This window comes from Heptranchias perlo, chromosome 28, assembly GCF_035084215.1.
Source record: "Heptranchias perlo isolate sHepPer1 chromosome 28, sHepPer1.hap1, whole genome shotgun sequence".
Classification (NCBI taxonomy): domain Eukaryota; kingdom Metazoa; phylum Chordata; class Chondrichthyes; order Hexanchiformes; family Hexanchidae; genus Heptranchias; species Heptranchias perlo.
Genome location: NC_090352.1, coordinates 11,099,030 through 11,123,796, shown reverse-complemented (window position 1 = coordinate 11,123,796; position 24,767 = coordinate 11,099,030). Strand labels below are relative to the sequence as shown.

Here is a 24,767-nt window from a genome sequence, read left to right as displayed (position 1 = left end):
AATGCAGGTGCAAGTTTTTGTGGCGTGGTAGCCTTTAAGAACAAATTTTACACTGTTTACTGTCCTAACTCCACCCCAAAATCGATGGTAATTTAGAGAATCCAGGCCAAAGACAGTGCTAGGGACAGAACTAGCTCTAAAAGCAAGTTAGTTGCTGTAGCAACATTCAGCTTCCATCATTTAGCAAAGGGTTCAGTGATGCAAGTTGTGGATTAGTGGGAAAAAGTCACAAATGATGATGAATAATGGGAAATTGGTTAAGGTTGAAGGTGATCCTAGCTCTAGAATTTGACAGGATCACTTTGTCCCAATTCTCCTCTTCCCCTGATCAAAGATACTACTTTGGGAGAATACCATTGGCACACATGCATGCCAACCTAGGAAATTAGCAAAAGCTTGACCAATAGATTCAAAAAAGCTGACTCACATTTTGGGATTTCTGTCTATTTTGCTACAGAAGGATCTTGGTATTATTTGTACTGAAGTGTTACTTAAAGTTAAATTTAGCTGACAGGGGTTTAAAATTCTTGCAGCAGCTGGAGGCTGTGGTTTTTTTGGGGGGGATGGGGGGGGAGGTGGAGATATTAACCCCACTTTTTATGATCTCTGCAGTGGCCTAGCAAGCCACTTCATTGTCAAGGCAACCAAGTATGGGCAAAAATTGCAGCTTTGCCAGCATCACCCACATTCCAAGAACAAATAATGAATAATGTATTTGGGGTAAATACTTACTAAACATACCTTGTAACTCTGATTCTTAAAAACAGCTCATTTTTAAAAAAAAACTCTGTCTCAAATTTGTATGCAACTAACGGTTGGAGAAAGTAATGTCTAAATGATAGAACTCAAAGCTTAAATCAACCTTCCAACTGATTGATAATCACCAAAAGCTGATTTTTCTTCTGCATTGTTGATAAACTAACACGTGGCTGAAACACTTGGGCCGTGATATTTACGGGGAGGCGAGAGAGGCTGAAAACGGCTGAAGAACACGGTAAGGCTGGTGATGCGGGGGTCCTGCCAAATTTAACAGCAGGACCTCATTATCATTTTCTTTTCTTTCGCTTCCTGCCTGGCAGCTGGGCAGATTGACAGTCGTCCACTGGGGGTGGGGTGAAGGTCAACCATCGCATTTTGGCGGGGCGGGGGGCGGAAGGTCCGCCATTGTGGCTTGGGGGGAGGAGGGGGTGAATGTCGGCTGTGACATTGAACTAATACAGACCAGGAAGGCCCAGATTCCTTCCCTGGTCTTCGCTGAGTTTAGTGGACTCAACCAGGGTGATGTTAGAGATGGCACTGTTGACCTCAGCACCCTGGGCCTGGGGGGGGTGGGGAAAGTGTTCTTGGTCCTGACCACTATCCATTCACTTCTACACAGTGCACACATGTACAGCGAATGAAGAGTCAGGACACATGTAGTTCAGAAAAGTTCAAATGTAATGATAAAAGCAAACACATATATTTAAAGGTTTCCTCTTATAATCTGATCAGCAGAGGTCAGAAGTGCTAGTGTTAGATAGTGTATCAGTACATTACATCAAGGCCCTATAGTTATTCCATCAGGTACTGGCGGATAAACACTAGCACATTTGTCTGAAATTCCTCTGTGCTATTTTAGTGGAGGTGTTAACCCATTTAAATTAAATGGTTTAATGCCTGTTACAATAGCATAAAGAAGAATTTAAGACAAATGTTAATGAGTTTGCCGATTAGTATCCCATGGTGTAATTTCACAGCCCAAGTGTTACATACAAAATATCCACAGTAGTTTGTCGGTATTGGGCTTTGGTTTGATGCATCCCATTGTTGAATAGCCTGGTGTTCAAAGTTCATGCATGAAGACTAGCCACTTGGACAACAGGAGGGCTGCTGTTACGTCTGGAACTGCACCTCAGCATAAGTCACTGTACTCAGAGAGGGGGGAGATTTGCATTTTGAAAAACTATAAAATTCTATCGCAACATGATTAGAAATGTAAAGTTTTAAAAAAAACATTACTTATTAGTCTGTGGATAGAAGGAGTGTTTATACGGTTTGCTTGGATTGTGCTCTCTGGCTGGTCTTTCAGTCATCCCAATACTTCCAGTTTGCAGCTGATGGTAGGGAGGATTGAAGAAAAATGGTGGAAATTGTGAACTATTATTTTAATGGTGGCTACATTAAATTGTACTTTAAGTATTTAAAAAATGCAGTAACAGCAGATTTTCAGTCACACACATAGGATCAGGAGAATGCCATTCAGCCTCTCAAGCCTGTTCCGCCATTCATTTAGATCTGTACCTTAACTCGGTTTACCCACCATTGTGCAATATCCTTTGATAGCCTGACCCAACAAAAATCTACCGATCTCAGTCTTGAAAATTTCAATTGACCTAGCCTTCAGTCTTTTTTTTGGGGGGAGAGAATTCTCGATTTCCACTTGTGTGAAAAAATGCTTCCTGATTTCACTCTTCCATGGCCTAGCTCTAATTTTAGGATTATGCCGTCTTGTTCTGTATTCCTCCACCAGAGGAAATACCATCCTATCTAATCTTATTATCATTTTAAAGACCTCTATTAGATCTCCCCTCAACCTTTTAAACTCAAGGGAATATGCAACTTGTCCACATAATTGAATCTACACTGTACCCCTTCCAAGGCCAATATATATTTCTTGATGTTCGGTGTCCAAAACTGAATGCAATATTCCAGATAGCCTCTGACCAAGGCTCTGTACAGCATCACTTCTTCACTTTTGAATTCTAACACCCTCAAGATAAATGATGTGGAGATGCCGGTGATGGACTGGGGTTGACAATTGTAAACAATTTTACAACACCAAGTTATAGTCCAACAAATTTATTTTAAATTCCACAAGCTTTCGGAGGCTTCCTCCTTCCTCAGGTGAACGGTGTGGAAATGAAATTTTCGAATCCTTCGCATTTGAAAATCACAGAACAATGCCTGGTGATTACTGCCCGTTGCCAAGGCAGTCACAGTGCGCAGACAGAAAGGTGTCACCTAAAAGGCCACCGAATATACAAACCCCCCCAAAAAAAAGAGAGAGAGAGAGAGAAGGAAGACAGTCAATGACCCGTTATATTAAAAACAGAACATTTGTTCGCTGGTGGGGTTACGTGTAGTGCGACATGAACCCAAGATCCCGGTTGAGGCCGTCCTCATGGGTGCGGAACTTGGCTATCAATTTCTGCTCGCCGATTTTGCGTTGTCGTGTGTCTCGAAGGCCGCCTTGGAGTATGCTTACCCGGAGGTCGGTGGCTGAATGTCCATGACTGCTGAAGTGTTCCCGACAGGGAGAGAACCCTCCTGTTTGGCGATTGTTGCGCGGTGTCCGTTCATCCGTTGTCGCAGCGTCTGCATGGTCTCGCCAATGTACCATGCTCTGGGGCATCCTTTCCTGCACCGTATGAGGTAGACAACGTTGGCCGAGTCACAGGAGTATGAACCGTGCACCTGGTGGGTGGTGTCCTCTCGTGTGATGGTGGTATCTGTGTCGATGATCTGGCATGTCTTGCAGAGGTTACCGTGGCAGGGTTGTGTGGTGTCGTGGACGCTGTTCTCCTGAAAGCTGGGTAATTTGCTGCGAACGATGGTTTGTTTGAGGTTGGGTGGCTGTTTAAAGGCGAGTAGTGGAGGTGTGGGGATGGCCATAGCGAGGTGTTCGTCATCATTGATGACATGTTGAAGGCTGCGGAGGACATGGCGTAGTTTCTCCGCTCCGGGGAAGTACTGGACGATAAAGGCCAACATTCCATTAGCCCTTTTGATTACATCTTGTACCTTTGCACTAGCTTTTGGTGATTTATGTACATGCACACCTGAATCTCTTTGCTCTTTCACAACTCTACCTCTCACCATTAAGAACATTTTCCAATTTGTCTTTCTCAGATCCAAAGGAGATGGCCTCACACTTCCCCACATTGAAGTCCATCTGCCATAGCTTTGCCCAATCACTTAGTCTATCTCCCTTTGTAACCGCCTCCTTCCATCCACAAACTTGGATGTAAAACTCTCTATTCCTTCTTCCAAGGTGTGTGTGTGTGTGTGTTAGAAAAATCGAGACATCGTACAGATCCTTGGGAAACACCACTTGTCACATCCCAGCAATTAGGGAATGTTTTCTTTATCCATACACTCTTGGCCCGATATTAGGAGGGAAGCGGGTTGCCAGCGGGGGGTCGACTGGGCGTGTGGGTAACCCGCCCAGTAAAATCGGTGGGTTTCCCACTGAATCGTAAGTAAATTGAAGCCACTTACCTTGGCTTCTGGGTTTCATGCTGGAAAACTGCACAATGGGCGGACTGCGCACCTGCATCATAGGCTGTCAGCTGGAGGAGCCCTTTTTAAAGGGGCAGTCCTCCACTGACTGCTGCAGAAAGGAGCCAAAATTACAGCATGGAGCAGCCCAGGGGGAAGGCTGCTCCAAGGTTTAATGATGCCTCACTCCAGATCCTACTGGATGGGGTGAGGAGGCGGGGGAGGACAGAAATCTTCTCCCCGGAAGACAGGAGGAAATGGCATGCTTCTGCCACCACAAAGGCCTGGCTCGAGGTGGCAGAGGAGGTTACCAGCACCACCAACATATCACGCACCTGCATACAGCGCAGGAGGCGCTTTAATGACCTAACTAGATCAGCCGAAGTGAGTACACTTATTCTCCTACACTCCGTCTGCCACATCACCGCCCCTATCCCATATCTCCTTCTGCACTGCCAACACTACTCTATCACATCACTTCTCACAGCCACTGAACCCTCATCCTCATCTTACCTGCACTTCCTCACCTCGCCAGTACTCATCCCACCACTATCACTCAACCCAATCCTCATACAATTGCATGGCTCTATCTCTTTCACGGTCAGCCTCACCCAACCAGACACTACCTGTGCTGCAGCCACAGGGCATGCATCACGTATGTGTAGTAGGAAGTGTAAGGCAAACGTGTCATGAGCATGGAGGGGATGCACAAGGGTGTTTGAGGGTTTGTCATGGTTTTTACTTATTTGATTTCTGATCAACTCATATTACATATTATATTGTCACCACTGCTGCCACGTCTTGGCCATTCTTGACTGGCTTGTGCAATAATGCCCTTTCATGAGGTTCTCCATGAACACCCTTGATGCCACCCATTGGGTCACCCTGCTGTGGGTGTATGTGTAGATACACGACTACTTTGTGCAGGTGCCTGTTGCGCAGCACTGTGTTGTGTAGCTCCACGTGGTGGAGGTGGACGGCGTGCCTGGCGAGGCTGGTGATGGTCGTCCTCCAATGGAGTGATGAATGCAGCAATGGAACCCTCCCCCCATCCTGATGCTGTGAGTGTGAGGGGGTCCACAATGTAGGTAAATGTGTTTGGACAGCAGAGTTTAGGGTATGATTTAATAATTTTGAGTGTGGAGACAACGGTGTGGCAGGCAAAACTTTGTCTGAGGTGACAAGAGTGTCCTGCTGCAATGAATGAGGGTTTACCTCACACCTGTTAAATGGACCTTTGCAGCTGCTACTGGCTGCTGGCTGCAACACGTCTGTTTAAACTGTGAGTGTTTACCCCAGCATGGGAAACACGCTCTGGGTAGTCCAAAATCCGAAACATCCTAAAATCTCCAACTAATGAGGTCTGGAAACGACCTCAAGCACCCAGATAATGATCTTAAGTGGGATCCCGCCGGCTTTGATTGCCGGTGGGAGTCCCGGATGCGGGGGCTGCGCGCGCACCGATTCATGTCATTGGGGAACCCGGAAGTGGGCGGGTTGGAGCCGGGCTCCGAACCCGCTCCGGGAATCCCCAATTTTAGGAGCCCCCCCGCCACGAACGCACCCGCTCGGCCATCCGAAAATTGACCCCTCTCTCCTACTTCCCAACCAATTACTGATCCATATCACAAGATCACCTCCAATTCCATGCGCTTTCATTTTTGCTAATAATCTCATGTGTGGAACCTATCAAATGCCTTTTGGAAGTCAATATAGACAACATTCATACTCCCCAATCAACCATGCTAGTGAGTTCCTCAGAAAATTCAACTAGATTAGTCACACATAACCTACCCGTCATAAATCCATGCTGACTGATAATCTGATCCATGTGCTCAACTCTGTCTGATGGATTCCAGTAACTTTCCCACAATTGATGTTAAACTGACATCTGTAGTTACTTGGTTTGTTTCTCCCTCCCTCCCTCCCTTAAATAATGGAATGACATTTGGAATTTTCCAATCCAAAGGCACAATTCCAGAATCTAGGGAGTGTTGGAAAATTAAGAAACGTGCAGCTGTAATTTACTGACATTTGTTTCAATATGCTGGGGTATTGACCATCTGGTGCTGGAAATTTATCTTAAGTTCCATTATGTTCTCTTACCTTTTTTTAAGTTATATTAAATCCACTACATTCCTCCCCTTGATTTACTTTTAGGTTATCTTGTACCACTGGTATTTTGTCCTCTTCCTCCACTTTGAAAATGGATACGAAGTACTCATTTAACAAGTCAGTATGTCCCTATCATCCATTATAGTCTCACTTGCACCTATCTTTAATGGGAATACATTCCCTTTACCACTATCTCAATATATTTATAAAAGCTTTTACTTTAACTTTGATGTTCCTTGGAAGTTTTTCCATTTTTGCATCTCTTACTGCTTTCACCAAGTAAGGCAAATGTAGTTTATTTGAAGAGCTACTGGGCAAATGTTGCTTCTTCTCCATCATCCTCTTTTGGTTGAGGTTCGGAACTCACTGTATATAGAAATGTCTGAGGACTACCTGTGTTGTACCATGCATGGAGAATGCTGTACTATTGAGCTACCGTTTATGGAAAAAAGTAAGTATTCCTTTTATTAGAATGATACACTACTGGTAATGGCCTTACTACATATTCTTTCTGTAGTAAGAGCCTGGTGTTGGAGTGAAGTGATGTTTAGTTATGTGTCACTCATATTTTGTCCTCCTTTCCATTATTTAATAAGAAACTGAGAAGAAAAGTTGTAGCTTCATTATTTTGTGTAATGCTCTGTGGAGCAGCTTGTCATTTCCATCTATTAATTGAATAACGGTGCACATTTGGTTGCTGTGCTGTCAAAACATATTACTGTTATCACACATAACTCCCATACATTGTTATGTTCACTGCAGATGCAGTCACCTTTAAATTATTTGTTGAAGGGAATCCTTCCTTTCATTTTATAGAGGTGCTCAGCAAAATATGGTGAATTTTTAAGAGTACAATTCAAATGTTAAACATTATTGTCCAATTGAGCACTTGAAATGATAATTTGAAAATCATCATCCTTTGATTTTATTGTGTATATACATTACCACTCCACTGATAACTGATTATCTGAAGAGTTTTATTCCGCAATGATGCCTTTAAATGTCTTTGCCCATTGTAATTTCAGCAGAAGATTGGCAAATGCAAGCGGAGAGGTCAGGGATTGCTCACTCGAGGCCAAGAATGGCTAAGAGCCAGATCCCAAACAATAATTCAGCATAACATACCCCAATTTACTGGATGTTTTTGAGGCAATTACAGATATGATGGTAAGGGTGAGGGAGTAAATGTTATCTACCTGGATTTCAGAAAGACTATCCCACTTAATAAAATAAAAACAGAAAATGCTGGCAACAGTCAGCAGGTCAGGCAGCATCTGTAGAGAGAGAAACAGAGTTAATGTTTCAGGTCGGTGACCATCCATCAGAACTGGAAGACGTTGGAGATGAACAGATTTTTGTTTTTGTTGTACCACATAATAGATTGATTCACATGGTGCATGCTCAAAGAATAGATGGCAAAGTATTAAACTGGATTGATGTATGACTGAAAGGTACATGACAATCGGTGGTTTGCGGGGAGGTGTTAAGAGTAAAAATTGGTTTCTAGTGGAGTTCCACAGGGTTGGTGTTCAGGCTGCTGTGGTTTATAATTTTTATGATGTGGAGATGCCGGTGATGGACTGGGGTTGACAATTGTAAACAATTTTACAACACCAAGTTATAGTCCAGCAATTTTATTTTAAATTCACAAGCTTTCGGAGACTTCCTCCTTCCTCAGGTAAATGTTCAAGAGCTCCTTGAAGCCTACGCATTTATACATATAGAACAATACATGGTGTTTACAGAATGCCCCTGCAACTGCCCGTTGCCAAGGCAATCACCGTGTTCAGACAGAGAGGTGTCACCTGCAGAACCCCCGAATACACATTCAACAAAAAAACAAACAGGAAAAAAAAGAGAGAGGCAGAAACATCCGGAAGGCAGAGAAAGCCAGCAAATGACCCATTATATTAAAATCAGATAACATTTGTTCGCTGGTGGGGTAACGTGTAGCGTGACATGAACCCAAGATCCCGGTTGAGGCCGTCCTCATGGGTGCGGAACTTGGCTATCAATTTCTGCTCGACGATTTTGCGTTGTCGTGTGTCTCGAAGGCCGCCTTGGAGTACGCTTACCCGAAGGTCGGTGGATGAATGTCCATGACTGCTGAAGTGTTCCCCGACTGGGAGGGAACCCTCCTGTTTGGCGATTGTTGCGCGGTGTCCGTTCATCCGTTGTCGCAGCGTCTGCATGGTCTCGCCAATGTACCGCGCTCTGGGGCATCCTTTCCTGCAACGTATGAGGTAGACAACGTTGGCCGAGTCACAGGAGTATGAACCATGCACCTGGTGGGTGGTGTCCTCTTGTGTGATGGTGGTATCTGTGTCGATGATCTGGCATGTCTTGCAGAGGTTACCGTGGCAGGGTTGTGTGGTGTCGTGGACGCTGTTCTCTTGAAAGCTAGGTAATTTGCTGCGAACGATGGTTTGTTTGAGGTTGGGTGGCTGTTTAAAGGCGAGTAGTGGAGGTGTGGGGATGGCCATAGCGAGGTGTTTGTCCTCATTGATGACATGTTGAAGGCTGCGGAGAACATGGCGTAGTTTCTCCGCTCCGGGGAAGTACTGGACGACAAAGGGTACTCTGTTGGTTGCGTCCCGTGTTAGTCTCCTGAGGAGGTCTATGCGATTTTTTGCTGTGGCCCGTCGGAACTGTCGATCGATGAGTCGAGCGTCATATCCCGTTCTTACTAGGGCGTCTTTCAACGTCTGCAGGTGTCCATCGCGTTCCTCCTCGTCTGAGCAGACCCTGTGTATTCGCAGGGCCTGTCCATAGGGGATGGCCTCTTTGACGTGGTTAGGGTGGAAGCTGGAAAAGTGGAGCATCGTGAGGTTGTCCATGGGCTTGCGGTAGAGTGAGGTGCTGAGGTGCCCGTCTTTGATGGAGATTCGTGTGTCCAAGAAAGAAACTGATTCTGAGGAGTAGTCCATGGTGAGCTTGATGGTGGGATGGAACTTGTTGATGTTATCGTGTAGTCTCTTTAGTGATTCCTTGCCGTGGGTCCATAGAAAGAAAATGTCGTCGATGTATCTGGTGTATAGTGTTGGTTGGAGGTCTTGTGCAGTGAAGAAGTCCTGCTCGAACTTGTGCATGAAAATGTTGGCGTATTGGGGTGCGAATTTGGTCCCCATGGCTGTTCCGTGTGTTTGGGTAAAGAACTGGTTATCGAAGGTGAAGACATTGTGATCCAGGATGAAGCGGATGAGTTGTAGGATGGCTTCCGGAGATTGGCTGTTGTTGGTGTTGAGTATTGATGCTGTCGCAGTGATGCCGTCATCGTGGGGGATACTGGTGTATAGTGCCGAGACGTCCATCGTGGTGAGAAGTGTTCCTGGTTCAACTGGTCCATGGGTACTGAGTTTTTGTAGGAAGTCTGTAGTGTCGCGACAGAAGCTGGGGGTTCCCTGTACGATGGGTTTCAGGATGCCCTCGATGTATCCAGAGAGGTTCTCACACAGGGTTCCGTTGCCAACTATCAGTGTTCCAGCCCGTGTCAGTTTATTGGCGTTTCAGAAGGAAATTCGGCTGTTTTCACTGGGTTTGGAGGTTATCAACACGAACCATGCAGATCAGTTGGAGGGCAAGACTGAAAGCTATTAGAATTAATCAATTAGATCTTATTTTCTCCAACTGTTGGTTTCACACAAATTAAAGGCAGAAAAGCTTTAAGATAAGCTGGTGATTTTGAGTCACAATTACAGGGATTGTTTATGTAGCATTGCCCTAAAAAAGTTATATGTAACAAGCAGCTAAAATGCAACTTTTAAAAACTTTCTATTTTCTGGGGCATACTTGGCTATTGTTTTATGTGAATATTTTTTTTCCTTTACTTGAGGTAAGGAGGATGTTCTCTATTGTGAATGCATCAACTAGTTTTATTTCAGAATTCCTGTCACTGCATTTATGGAATTGCTATTGTTTGGAAACAAAACAAGGAGCGGGATTGGCATGATGATCAGTTTCAGTTCGTTTTAAAAGTAATTACACATAGATTGCCATATTTAAGATTATGTACTAATGCAATTTGTGGTACAAATTCTTGGCCTATTTATGTGAATCACGGTGCTTGGGTATGTTTGGTCACCTTGAACGCAGTTATCAGTTTGTTTACAAATGCATGGTAGAGCTCCTTTTTATTTTCATGCAGAAACTGGGAGAGTCCACACCATTGTGTTAGAGCATAGAGAAATATGAAGTGACATTAATAATCAATATCAGTATAATAGATAATATAAACACTTTTGACAGGATCAAAAGAGCAATATAGGCTAGAAATTAAGGTACAGGCATTAGCACAAGAATGCTTAATGTGTTTTTTGACATTTCACCAGCCACTATTTTAACAGAGGGTGTTAAGTCATTTATTTAAATTTGCCCTGTAAAGTTGTATTGGAGTCTGTACAACTATACTTACTTTCATATTTAACATATGCTTTCAGGAGAAGTTATTTTTGAGTTGAAATGCAGAATTACAATTGGTATCAAAATACTTCCAAAATGTGCACCCAATAAAAGGCTAGATTTCAACTAGAGGAGCACGTCATCCGGCCGATATTGCCAGCAGAAGGGCCAGTCCGTTTTAAGTGCTGGGCCTCATTATCATTCCCCCTGGTGGGCATTGGGTAGAAAATGGGTGCCCTGGGCCCTGAGTCTGGTGTGATCCGCAGCATTGTCTTTTGTTTCTTCTCCAGTAAACTATCAAAACATATGTCACATACATGATCAATATAGCAGTGATGTTTTTATTTTGATCTTTTTAGCCTCTCAGGTTCCCATATTCCTCCACAGGAATTCTTTGACTGTCCCCATCACTCCTTCTTCTTTTTCATTATATCCATATTTTCCCTGGTTTCTCCTTGATATCCCAACTTCCTTATGCCTCAGTTGCATTACCCTTCTGCTGCCTCTGCATGGCTTCTAAAATTAGACTGAGCTAATGCAAAGCTCTTGCTCCCAATTAAGCTTGAATCTCATACCATCATTAAGGGAATTTTAAAATACTTGCCAATCTCCTATGGCATTGCATACGGGGATTCAAGACCAAGTACAGTATTCAGGTTAAGTAAGGTTAGACAGCAGGTGGATAATTGGATCAAGGCAAGGAATGCGAGGAAGGAGAACAGAATGGCAAAAGAGGCGAGGGTGTGGGGAAGGGAGAATGGAGGGTAGAAAGAGGAAGAGGGGAAGGGTGGGGATGGGAGGGAGCAACTTGCTGAGGATTTAGCTGTAGACCCCAAACTATACTCGGGGGAAGGGTTGCAGCTAGCTGATGACCAGGCCATGGGTGAAAACAAGCTCAACGGGGGGCAGAGCAGGCAGAGACCAAGAATAGCTGCCAGGGAAAGCCCCATGGGATGAGGAGAATGTTCAGTGGAGGGGGCAGGCCTGCAAATAGAATCTGAGGCAAGGGATTGTCTTCTGTGCACCTGGCTGAAGGGACCGAAATATGCTCGAGTGTGGAGGGAATTGCAGAGGTAGGGTCACAGGGTTCGAAAGATGCTCCTGTTGGGGAAGGGTGGTGGGGGTGGGGGGGGAGGGAGAGAAGTGGTCTGCAAATGTGAGGAGGATGGGAAGACTGTGGGGTTGAAAGAGGTTCTACTGCTCAGTGGGAGGGTGCACTGATCTGCTTGAACAAGTAACGAAGAAAGTTGATGAGGGTAGTGCGGTTGATGTGTATATGGACTTTCAAAAGGCGTTTGGTAAAGTACCACATAATTGACTTGTTAGCAAAATTGAAGTTCATGGGAGTAAAGGGGCAGTGACTGCGTGGATACAAAATTGGCTAAGAGACAGAACGCAGGGAGTCGTGGTGAACGGTTGTTTTTCAGACTGGAGGGAAGTGTGTAGTGGTGTCCCCCCAGAAGTCGGTATTAGGACCAACTGCTCTTTTGATATATATCAATGACCTGGACTTGGGTATACAGGACATAATTTCAAAGTTTGCAGCTGACACGAAACTTGGAAATGTAGTAAACAGTGAGGAGGATAGCAACAGAGGAGGACATAGACAGATTGGTGAAATGGGCAGGCACATGGCAGATGAAATTTAAGTCAGAAGTGTGAATTGATTTGTTTTGGTAGGAAGAATGAGGAGAGGCAATATAAACTAAATGGTACAATTTTAAAGAGGGTGCAGGAACAGAGAGAATGGGGATCTATGTACACAATTGTTTGAAGGTGGCAGGACAGTTTGAGAAGGCTGTTTAAAAAGGCATATGGGATTTGTGGCTTTAGAGATGTAGAGGCGTAAGAGTACAAAAGCAAGGAACTTATGCTAAACTTTATAAATCACTGGTTAGGCCCTAGCTGGTATATTGTGTTCAATTCTGGGGACCCAACTTTAGGAAGGATGTCAAGGCCTTGGAGAGGGTGCAGAGAAGATTGACTAGAATGGTACTAGGGATGAAAGACTTCAGCTACCTGGAGAGACTAGAGAAACTGGGGTTGTTCTCCTTAGAGCAGAGAAGGTTAAGGGGAGATTTGATAGAGGTGTTCAAAACATGAAGGGTTTTGATAGAGTAAATAAGGAGAAAGTGTGGTAACCAGAGGGCACAGATTTAAGGTAATTGGCAAAAGAACCAGACGACATGAGGAGAAAACAATTTTATGAAGGAAGTTGTTATGATCTGGAATGCACTGCCTGAAAGGGTGGTGGAAGCAGATTCAATAATAACTTTTAAAAGGGGATTGGATAAACACTTGAAGGGAGAAAATTTGCAGGGCTAAGGGGATAGAGCAGGTGGAGTGGGACTAATTGCATAGCTCTTTCAAAGAACCGACACAGGCACGATGAGCCGAATAGCCTGATATGTGTATCGTTCTATGATTCTGGGGCTGGGATATCAAAGCAGGTTTGTAGTCCTGAAGCATAAGATAGAAACCAATGCATTACTTGTAAGGGGAGAGGGAAGCATTTACAAAATTGATTTAAATTCACAATTATCATTTCCTAGTTTACCTTTTCAAGTAACCTTTATTTTCCCTTACCAACATGGTTGACACCACTGCAAACTCAGAATCATATGCTGCTCCAAAGTGACACCTGGTGGACAGAGCCCACAACTGCATGTAGACTGGTAACCTCAGTATAAAATAGCAATTAATAGGCTGGAAATTGCTTTTAAAATAACGGTGAGCCTATCGGCATTTACCATTATTAAAGGCAAAATGGAAGAGCAAGTTTGGCGACTGCGCACACGCAGTCAAACGCGGAAATCCGGAACTTGCTCTTCCTGATTCGCCGGTGATGTGAGAGCCCCGCGACAGCTCGCCAGCTGGCTCTCCATTGAAATCAATGGAGGAGCATGAATTTGCTGCTGGAATGCAATAAGTACCCACTAAAATAGACTAAGAAAGGTATGCTCAAATATATCGGGTCTAAACTAAGTTTTAACAGCGTGATTAGTCTAAATGACTGCCACACAACCTCTCTGGCACTGAAAGTCCACATTTTTAAAATTTAATTGCCATTCATTGCGATTTTAATAGCTGTTGGATATTTAAAAAAAAATGTAAAATTTTTTTTTTTACTTCTATTTCTGGGAAGTTATTTGTGTTCTCTTCTGCGAAGACAGAACCAACGTATTTGTTTAATTGCTCTGTCATTTCCTTGTTCCCCATTATAAATTCTCCCGTTTCTGACTAAGGGACCTACATTTGTCTTCACTAATCTTTTTCTTTTTACACACTTGTAGAAGCTTTTACGGTCCACTTTTATGTTCCTTGCAAGTTTACACTCATTCTCTTTCCCCTCTTAATCAATCTCTTGGTCCTTTTTTGCTGAATTCTAAACTGCTCCCAATCCTCAGGCTTGCTACTTTTTCTGACCACTTTAGACGACTCCTCTTTGGATCTAATACAATCCTTAATTTCTTTTGTTAGCCATGGTTGGGCCACTTTTTGTGTTTTTGTGCCAGAAAGGAATGTATAATTGTTGCAATTCTTGCCTTTGTTCCTTAAATGTTAGCCATTGCCTATCCACTGTCATGCCTTTTAATGAAGCTTCCCAATCTATCATAGCCAACTCATTCTTCATACCTTCGTCATTTTCCTTTGTTTAGATTTAGGACCCTAGTTTCAGATTGGACTACTTCACTTTCCATCTTAATGAAGAATTCTATCATGTTATGGTCACTCTTCCCTAAAGGACCCTGCTCAACAAGATTATTAATTAACCCCTTCTCATTACACAATACCCAATCTAGGCTAGCCTGTTACCTAGTTGGCTGCTCAACATGCTGGTCTAAAAAACCATCTTGTACACATTCCAGGAATTCATCCTCCACAGTATTATTGCTAATTTGATTTGGCCATTCTTTATGTAGATTAAAGTCACCACGATTACTGTAGTACCCTTGTTACATGCATCTCTAATTTCCTGTTTGATCCCATCCCCTACATTACCACTAATGTTTGGAGGCCGATAGACAACTCCCACCAGTGTTTTCTGCCCCTTGGTGCTTCTTAACTCCACCCAGACTGATTCTACACCTTGATTTTCTGAGCCAATATACTTTCTCACTATTGCTCTGATTTCATCCTTTACTAACAACGCCACCCCAACTCCTTTTCCTTTTTGCCTGTCCTTCCTGAGAAACTCAACTAAGGTAAATGCAATAACCTTTATAAAACAGTGGGCAAATGTCACAAAATCAAATCTTCAGGAATACGTTCAACCAGAGCCCCACTGCCAAATAGAAATGTGTCTTTGTAATTTGCCTGCTGCCACTGCCAGAAAAGCAAAATGACCAGAGCAGTCAATAGGTGGTCCTGCAGCATTATTAGATAATCAGAGTAAAATTTAGGCTCATAACTACATGTGAGATTGTACAATCTGATCAATTCAATAAGTACTATAAAAAAGAAATATAATATATTACCAAAACAATCCTATCTGTTGATCATAGTGGTGTAAAAGTTGCACCTCTGGTTTTGCCCCCAGTCTTGGTTAAAAAAATCATTAAGTTACATGGGTGCATAAATCTTTCCCTAATTTTACAGATCATAAAAACCTATGATTTCCAATCTGGATTTTGCAGTGAATTTGTTGCTAATATGTAATTTATCTTGACAATTCAAATAGGATACAACACATTACAGTGTTTCCATACTAAAGAGTTAGACACACTGAGGAACAACCTGCTCTGGAAACTATATTTTGAAGTGCTGAATTAGCTAAAATGAAGGTTCGTGCTGCAGCACATTCGATGCTTGTTGTAACAGAAACTTTTGGGAATCATTTGTATTTTCAGAAAATTCTGTCCATGTAAATGCGACATACTTGCAAAGAAACCCAAATATTACTTTTCTGTAATTATGCACCGCTGCTGTGAGACATTCATTTTGCTGTTTCACCTTTAACAGTACCACACTCCATTGTTTCCCTTTGCCAATGATCTGATCATTTATACAGTCAAGTAGCCCTAGCTGAATGCTAACCATTTTCTGTGAATGCATTCAGAAAGTTTCCTTTTATATTATACAAAATAATGGATAGTCAGGGGTCTGTATGGGATCCAATAAACATTTATGCTGTGGTTCCTGTAGGGTAGTGGTCAATCTTTAGTGCTCCTTTTGGCACATAGACATGATTGGTGCTGCAAATGGTGTCTTTCATGACACATGCATACAACAGTAGTGAAAAGCTTGCGCAGCAACAACCTTTCAAAAGCAATCATTGCCTGGCATGTGTTCATCAAATAGGAAATGAAAATAAAGATAAATTGAAACAAACTAGAAAAGACTGGTCTAAAAATATGTTGGCACTACACTTGTTTTACAGACGTAAAATAGACGCCTAAGTGTCCATTATGCCAGGAGGCGTGTGTGCACATTCCACGCCGGAAGTATGCTGCCTGCCATGTTGGTAAAGGCTCCTTTTAGGCCCTGTGTATATGAAAATGTTATTTGAGGCCCCCTTTCCAAAATTCATTAGTGACTGATCGTTGCATGCATACTGTGGTCAGTATTCTCAGGCACTTGGCAGCCAAACCAGTGGCCCTTTTCTTTATTTTCCTTATTGTGAACTCCTCCCAACTCCATATTAAATCTAGCTGCCAACCGCCATATGGCCCATCCCGATTGCCTCCCTCCCTCTCCCGGACTCTGCTTACCATCTGGGCCAACATCCGAGCCGGCCGATCTTCGTTCTTCCCACGACTGGCGAGCTGCCTCTGGGGCCATGACTGGTGCACCCAACTCACTGGTAGTAAACCGAAGCCAGCAGACCAATTTCACGTGGTCCTGCCACTGGCCTCGTTAGGCATATGCAGCCTCCGCTGTACCGGGATTATGCTCCAATTTCTATGCCACTGTTTAAAGAATTTTGGAAGTACACTTTTTAGAAGTAAAAAACTGAAACTATTCTGCAGTGAAATTCCAAAAATCTTGCGCTTTTAGTTCATTACCATGAAGTCCATGAGTTGTACTTTCATTATGTAACTTTTTTTAGTAAAAGTTCTATCCATCGTGGTCACATTCCTTTTATTTAAAACAAATTTTACTGTGATTGCTTAGTAAACTTACAATTTCTGTACCAGACTTTTAAAACAAACATGTTGTGCTACTCTTTACCGATCTTTTTTTTTTGCCATTATCCAAGCTAATTGATATGTCAGCTGTATGGAATTATTACTGGAAATAAATATTCAACACTGCTTTTTAAAAATATATATATATATCGGTTTTGTCTTTTTTTTTGCAGTTCACAGCAAAGTGTTGCCTACAAGTTCAGAAAGATTGCAGAGTTTCTACACATCCTCAGCCTATCTTCCTGTGAACTACAAGCTCTCAAATGTACAGCTAGCCTTTTTCCTAAATAAAGCTAAACCAAACTCACAATGGAACAGCACTGGTTCACTCCAACGCTTGGAACACTTTGTTGTATTTCAGACAAAGGAACTTCCAGTGGTGAATGCCACATTAGGACCTTTCTCCATGGATCGGACTCTCCCAAAAGATATACTTCAGCCCACCAGTACGTTGGAAGTGCTGGACCGATTTACCATGAATTGGAAAGTCAGAGCCTTTATTATCCAACAGAGGGTTCCTTTTAACCAGCCGCTTGTCCAGGTGCTATTCTATGTGGCAGGCCGAGATTGGGATGATTTTGATGTTGTGGATAAGTTGCCATGTGCTAGACTTCATGCTTTCCGAGATGTGAGAGATATTAAGAGCTCCTGCAGGCTGAGGGGAATCTTAGCCATGTGCCTAGTCCAAGTTGACTTGCCCCTTGACTGGTTTAGTTCTGCCACCTCAACTCTGGGAAGAAAGAAACCCATGGATAATTTGGATATAGTCAGTGAAAATCTTCAAGTTGAACTCTACTACACCTTGCATCCTCCAGATGGAAATGGAGAATGCAATGCTGGCAGTGATGCATCTTCTCGTAAAGGAAATAATGTTAGGCAGGATGGCTTTCACCAGCAGCCTCTGCTACGTATAGGAAGCATCAATTTGTACCAGCCTCCCCAAGCTCAGTTAATTCAGGAGCACAGGCTTGATGGTAATATCTTCATTCGCTTGCCAGAAGGACCACTGAAACCTGGGGAGATCCTTAGTATTTCTGTCTTTCTAACACCAAATTCAACAGTGGAGCAATTCACTCTGAGGTATGGCATTTTTTATTGTTTTTACTTTAAAAGACAACTAAACTTTAGCTTACAGGATGATTTGGAAAACCGTACATTAGCTATATATTAATTATTACAAAATGTATGTAAATCACTTGTATTTCCTGAAAATTCTACCTACTTAAACCTGCTGTCAAAAGGTAAAGATTACTTTTCTATAATTTTCCACCTCTACTGCCAGATGTTCATTCTGCTATGTAATCTATAATGTTATATGCCTATTTGTTTTCCATTACCGGTCGTCTTCTCATCTATGCAATCAACTAACGTTGATCGGATGCTGACCATTTTTCATTAATGGAAAAGGAGAAAAATGTGCCTTTTTATTGTATTAAGAAAAAATGAATGTCCAAGGGTATGCATGGGTTCAGTTATTCACTCAGTGAGATGGATCTCTGATGTGTGGCATCTCCATCACCCAATGTAAGAGAATATACCTTGTATTCTTCTTGTTATGACATCTACAGCAGAAGAGAGCACTTTTGTGTATCCCCACAAGGTGCTTTAGATATCAATATAATTGACATGGCAGTCTTAGACCGTACTACAATCATGCTCACCATAATTGTCACTAAGCTCATTAAGCATGTCAGGGCCACGGTACTATAGTCAACGTAAGTATGAGCTGATGCATTTTAACAGAAGAGTGATGCATCATTATCTGTCTCCGACCTGCTACCACTGGACAGTCTGCTTCATATTAATGGAGACAGAGCTTAGCTATATTGCTTCGTAAGAGTAAAATTGCTGTATGACCTACAGTCACCCCGTGCACGATCAGTCTGATTACTTCCAGCCAGAATCTAACCTCAAATTGGAGAATTAACAAAAATTGCTTTATCATCAGAAAGTTCTTGCAAAAATTGGGGGTGGAGATGCAGTTTTTTTTCAGCAGAACCATGATTTTGTAATGCTCACTGCTTTAATTTGGAAGATCTTATAATAAGTAACACTTCTGTAAAGCAAAGGAAATATTAGTAAAGATTTGGCTCTCTGGGACAGGTCCTTTAGTTCTGAGGACACTTGCCAAATTTTAATTAAGATGAAGTATGTACTTAATGCCTTATTCATGGATTGAGTGAAATTTAAGTTGTTCCATACCTAATATATATTTAATGATTAGGAAAGGGAGACAATCTGATATCTAGGCAGTATCATGTGACTTATCTAGCCAGCCCTCTTTGATGCCTGGCCATTTAGGTGTCAGGATGCAGGACTACGTTGCCCATGTACATGTAGTGGCAATGCAGTCTGATGACGAGTCCTCTCAAGACTCAGAAGCCCTGAGATGGCCACCTCACTCCCAAGAGGCTCATGATAGCACAGCCAAGCACCACTGGCATCCCTGTCCCTCAGGTATCACCTTGGCAAAGCATTAGGATAGGTTAATGAACAGCACAGAGAGGCAACAGAGCTATGCACAATAGTAATAAGCACTTGTTGTAAACAAATATGTTTATAATAAAACCACTTTATGCTATGTCCCATGTTCTAAAGTTGGCCTGTTTTTTGTGTTTGAGAGGACGTTGGAAGGGCAGTTACTTCTATGCCTTCTGACTGAACTGTTACCTCATTAAGTAGACCTCTTCTGAGACATCATCGAAGAAGCAGTCTGTAGACTCTGGTTAAAGGGTATTTCTTAGTTGATCTTTTCCGTTATATTAGCCTTATCCTGTGTCATTTCCTTGTCCTCCTTCTCCTGTTTGCCTCCATTATAGGAACGTACATGGGAATACCCATAGTGAATCCCACAGTAAGTACTCCATGATCGAAGGGTGGGAAGTGAAAGATTTCCTTTCCTGAAGCTACTGAAAGATAGCTTACAGAATCCTTCCTTGATTGCAAAGCTGGGAAAAGATTTTTTTAATTGTTTCAATCAAAGCTGATATTTCAGACATAGTTTGTGGGCACTGAAAGCCTGAGAACTCAACCACATCTTGCAGGTAACTTACCCCTCTTCTATAGGCTTAACTTAAGTCAGGTGCAAATGGAATTTCTTGGACAGTAGCTTTTGTCCTCATTATCCTGTCATTTGCACAAATGCACCATTTTGGGGCTAGCTGCATCATCTTCCGGCAGCCAATTCTACCAGAATTGTGTGTATATTTTAGAAAGGTGTATGTGCCCCAAATTATAGTGCCCTATGTCAGAACTATATTACTTTTGCACCAAAAAAAATTGGTATTTCAGGACCTAGAATTTTACCACATTTGATCAGCTTAAGATTCCCCAGGCTTACTTTAAGACTAAATAGATGCTGGAAGCCCCTTTTAACATCATAGAAATCAAGTGGACTATTGCCTCTATCTGGAGGGAAACCCCTGAACTAGTGGAATTTAAAGTGGAATTGTATTAGATGTTTGCACACCAATTTAACCCAGTTAAAACCTACCCCTGACCTGGTATTTACAAGTGAAAGATTATTTACATCCCTGAAAGAAAATGTCATGTTACTACTAGCAAAGAAAGGCTTGGGAACCCAAGTTGCGAGCCAGCTATAGGCTATCTCGGTGCTTAATAATTAACGTAAGATTTTAGCTGTTTGTAACATAGGGCAATACCTTTTTAATGAATGAGGGTGAGGTCTGGTTCATTTAGGGCTGATATTCATCAGACACTCTGAGAAAGCTCACTATTCACCTCATCTGTGGCTCCTTTATCCGATTCAGCACTGACCATGTTGGCTGACAAGAAGACCTTTGGCAGGGTAAAGTGAAAGTAGCTGGATATTTGACTCTTGGCTAACTACAGAACTTTGTATGCACCTCTGTAGCATCAGATGACATGATTTCCTCACATTCTGGATGGTTGGGAGTACCAGATAAATCTGACTGCTGATCCCTGCTATTTACATTAGGAATGGAGCCTATGGCAATTGCTGTCATTTTGCACTTCCACGTGTATGGTCTTTGGGTACAGAAACAAGAATTCAAGATCTTATTTGTGTGAAGATAATGTGTTCCTTGTTCTGCAAAGCCCTCGTACAAATATCCCTGCAATGCTTGATTTCTTTCAAAAAATTGGACAATTTTCAATTTACAAGGTGAATTACAATAAGATTGAGGTACTTCCACCAAGCCATGTATTATTTTATGGTTAATCTACATGTGCTCAGCTTGAATTGAATTTCTAAAGGAATGATTTACCTAGACATATGTATTGTACCCCATATTTATCAGGAAGCAGAGGTTAATGTCTAGGAAACTGCATACTCGGACAGCTGAAAGGCCCTTTTTGCTTTCCCTCCAAGGCAAAAATAACGTTAAAATTAATGTGACGCTCCATCTAAACTATATTTTCAAGATGCTGTCAGTTGAGATCCCTCTGCATCATGTCCTGGCTGGCTGATCCTATAAAAGAGGATCCTATAAAAGAGGCTGCAATTGTGTTTTCAAGCACATGGCAGCCATTCAGAAGGCAGTATGCACTACACATCAATTCCTCTATGTTTATTAAAATGTTTATTACCTGATCTTAGAAGAAAACCATCAGAAATTGTTCCAGAACCCTGTGCTTTACTTAAAGGGAGAAACCTGTAAAGTATGATAGTTACTTTCTAAAAGCTACAGCGAATTCTAGTAGATAATACCATGATATCTCCATTTGACAATCCTAGCTTCTGTTGCTGTATATTAATTTTTAAAAAATTCTATAGTGATAGCACTGTTTTTCTGTGGGTAACTGATAGTCTTTCAGTAGTTGGACAGGGAGTTTCCAGAAGTCCCATACAGAGAGGTTTGAAAACCAGTGGCCTACATGGATGTGGAAACTGGTCACTTGATATATTTTCAGATTTTATTCATAGCAGGTGTTCCAGATTTAGTTTTCTGGTTTCATGTGTAGATCAGCTATTGGAGTGTTAACTTCTATTTACTGTATTATTGGGTATATTTTCTGCTGGTTGTTAAAATTAATGACTATGAAATAGTAGGTTAAAAGTGATGGTAAACAGCTACAATGCAGCAACAGTACTAATGCTATTGAGTTTACTATTATTTTCAAATACTGAGTGCAAACATTAACAAAAATCAGAAAAAAAGTATATATTTGCATGTTTACAGCGATTAAGCCTAGTTAATGATAGGAATTAGCTCATGTACTGGAATTAGTGTTGTGGTACAGCTACAACACTGGCATCTACCCGACAAAGTGGAAAATTGTCCAAGTATGTCGTCCACAAAAATAAGGACATATCCAATCCAGCCAATTACTGCCCCATCAGTCTACTCTCAATCATCAGCAAAGTGATGGAAGGTGTCGTCGACAGCGCTATTAAGCGGCACTTACTCACCAATAACCTGCTCACCAATGCTCAGTTTGGGTTCCGCCAGGACCACTCTGCTCCAGACCTCATTATAGTCTTGGACCAAACATGGACAAAAGAGCTGAATTCCAGAGGGTGAGGTGAGATTGACTGCCCTTGTCATCAAGGCAGCATTTGACTGAGTGTGGTATCAAGGAGCCTTAGTAAAATTGAAGTCATTGGGAATCGGGGGAAAACTCTCTCCAGTGGCTGGTGTCATACCTAGCACAAAGGAAGATGGTAGTGGTTGTGGAGGCCAATCATCTCAGCCTCAGGACATCGATGCAGGGGTTCCTCAGGACAGTGTCCTGGGACCAACCATCTTCAGCTGCTTCATCATTGACCTTCCCTTCATCATAAGGTCAGAAGTGGGGATATTTGCTGATGATTGCACAATATTCATTTCCGTTCACAACCCCTCAGATAACGAAGCCGTCCGTGCCCTTATGCAGCAAGACCTGGACAACATCCAGGCTTGGGCTGATAAGTGGCAAGTAACATTCGTGCCAGGCAATGACCATCTCCAACAAGAGAGCGTCTAACCACCTCCCCTTGACATTCAACAGCATTATCATCGCCGAATCCCCCGCCATCAACATCCTGGGGGTTACCATTAACCAGAAACTCAACTGGACCAGCCACATAAATACTGTGCTACAAGAGCTGGTCAGAGGCTGGGTATCCTGCGGCGAGTGACTCACCTCCTGACTTCCCAAAGCCTTTCCACCATCCACAAGGCACAAATCAAGAGTGTGATGGAATATTCTCCACTTGCCTGTTTGAACGCATTTCCAACAACACTCAAGCTCGACACCATCCAAAACAAAGCACCCCATCCGCCACCTTAACCATTCACTCCCTTCACCACCGGCGCACTGTGGCTGCAGTGTGTACCATCCACAGGATGCACTGCAGCAACTCACCAAGGCTTCTTCAACAGCACCTCCCAAACCTGTGACCCCTACCACCTAGAAGGACAAGGGCAGCAGGCGCATGGGAACACCACCACCTCCAAATCACTCACCATCCTGACTTGGAAATATATCGCCATTCCATCATCGTCGCTGAGTCAAAATCCTGGAACTCCCTACCTAACAGCACTGTGGGAGTGTCTTCACACGGACTGCAGCGGTTCAAGAAGGCAGCTCATCGCCATCTTCTCGAGGGCAATTAGGGATGGGCAATAAATGCTGGGTTTGCCAGTGGTGCCCACATCCCATGTATGAATAAAAAAAAAACAGGACAGCAACATTCGCAGGTATCAGAAGATGATTCAGAGCAATCCAAGGACTTTTGGAAATGGGACAGTACAACGTTGTCCACAGCAGATAGTGGCCCAGGAGCACAGCCATCATAGAAGATTAATCACACAGAAAACAAACTAGCCCAGTAGACCCGTGTATCACAAAGAGGCACTATTTTGGCCTCATGGAGAAGCAGAGCCTGATGAGACTCAGTCACAAAAGGTGATTGTACCCAAATGCCATCTGATGCATTAAGACCTGCGGAGGCAATCAACCATGTGGCAGTGAAGGCCACCACTGCCCTCAACTTCCATGCCTCAGAATATTTCCAGGTACCCACAGGGGATATGACAGGAATCAGCTGCTTTGCCATTCACTACTGCACTAAAGATGTCGGTGATACAGATTCACTGTTCACACAAGTATATCAAGATCAGCATCAAATTGAAAGGCAGCATAATTTTTTAAATTATTGTTTTCATCAAGATGCATTCATGTAGCCATTCATGTGCCTCACAACAATCTGATGAACATACCTGTATAGGATGGACTACTGCCCCATCAATGTAGAATGGTATGTCGTCACCAGAAAAAAAAATATGCACATCAGGTATCTGAAGCAAATGGGTGTGCTATTTTATTAATTATATCTTCAAGATTGTGTCCCCATGATTAATTCTGCTGGCATCTACTTGCGTTGACATGCCTCAATGTAATCCCCTAGATGACTGACAACAAAAGTGGATATGTGTAAAAAGCCTTTGGTGACTTTACCAGAGGCGTCTGCCTCAATCAGCAATATACCCTCAGTCAAGAGTGTCCTGAGCCTTTGCTATCCCAAGTTCTATGCTTTCTCAGGCCTATTGTGCTGCCATTTGTGTAGAGTTTTGTGGTAGCCCAGAAGTTTTGCTGGTATGAGTGTTAGCTGGCATATCTATCATTACTGGAGGGCATGCTTCATATTGTCTGTGAATAGCCTGCTAGACAGCAAGAAGTTCTATGAATCCCTTTGTAGGAATTTTGATTTGTTAGTTTGTTTAAATGCTAAAGGCTGTGGTAACCCAGATTAATGGTGGATTCTACAATCTGCTATTAAATCTCTAAGTGCTGTTCATGCATGTTTACTCTGTCTTAAAGCCACATTACTGATTGATTTGGGTGGAAATTGGATTGTGCATTTTATCTTCTTTTGGAGAGCATAGAGATGTGTCAGCAGGTGTT

The 24,767-nt window shown here is 42.6% G+C and overlaps 1 protein-coding gene across 1 annotated transcript in view; it reads left to right on the top strand.

The window, feature by feature from the left end:
• The window catches only part of tmem132e (transmembrane protein 132E), a 621,750-nt gene that overhangs the window by 114,580 nt on the left and 482,403 nt on the right, over nt 1-24,767 (top strand). Inside the window, exon 2 of the mRNA XM_068008053.1 lies at nt 17,072-17,978. Within this exon, the coding sequence (XP_067864154.1) occupies nt 17,072-17,978 (907 nt within the window). The remainder of the gene's footprint in view (nt 1-17,071; nt 17,979-24,767) is intronic.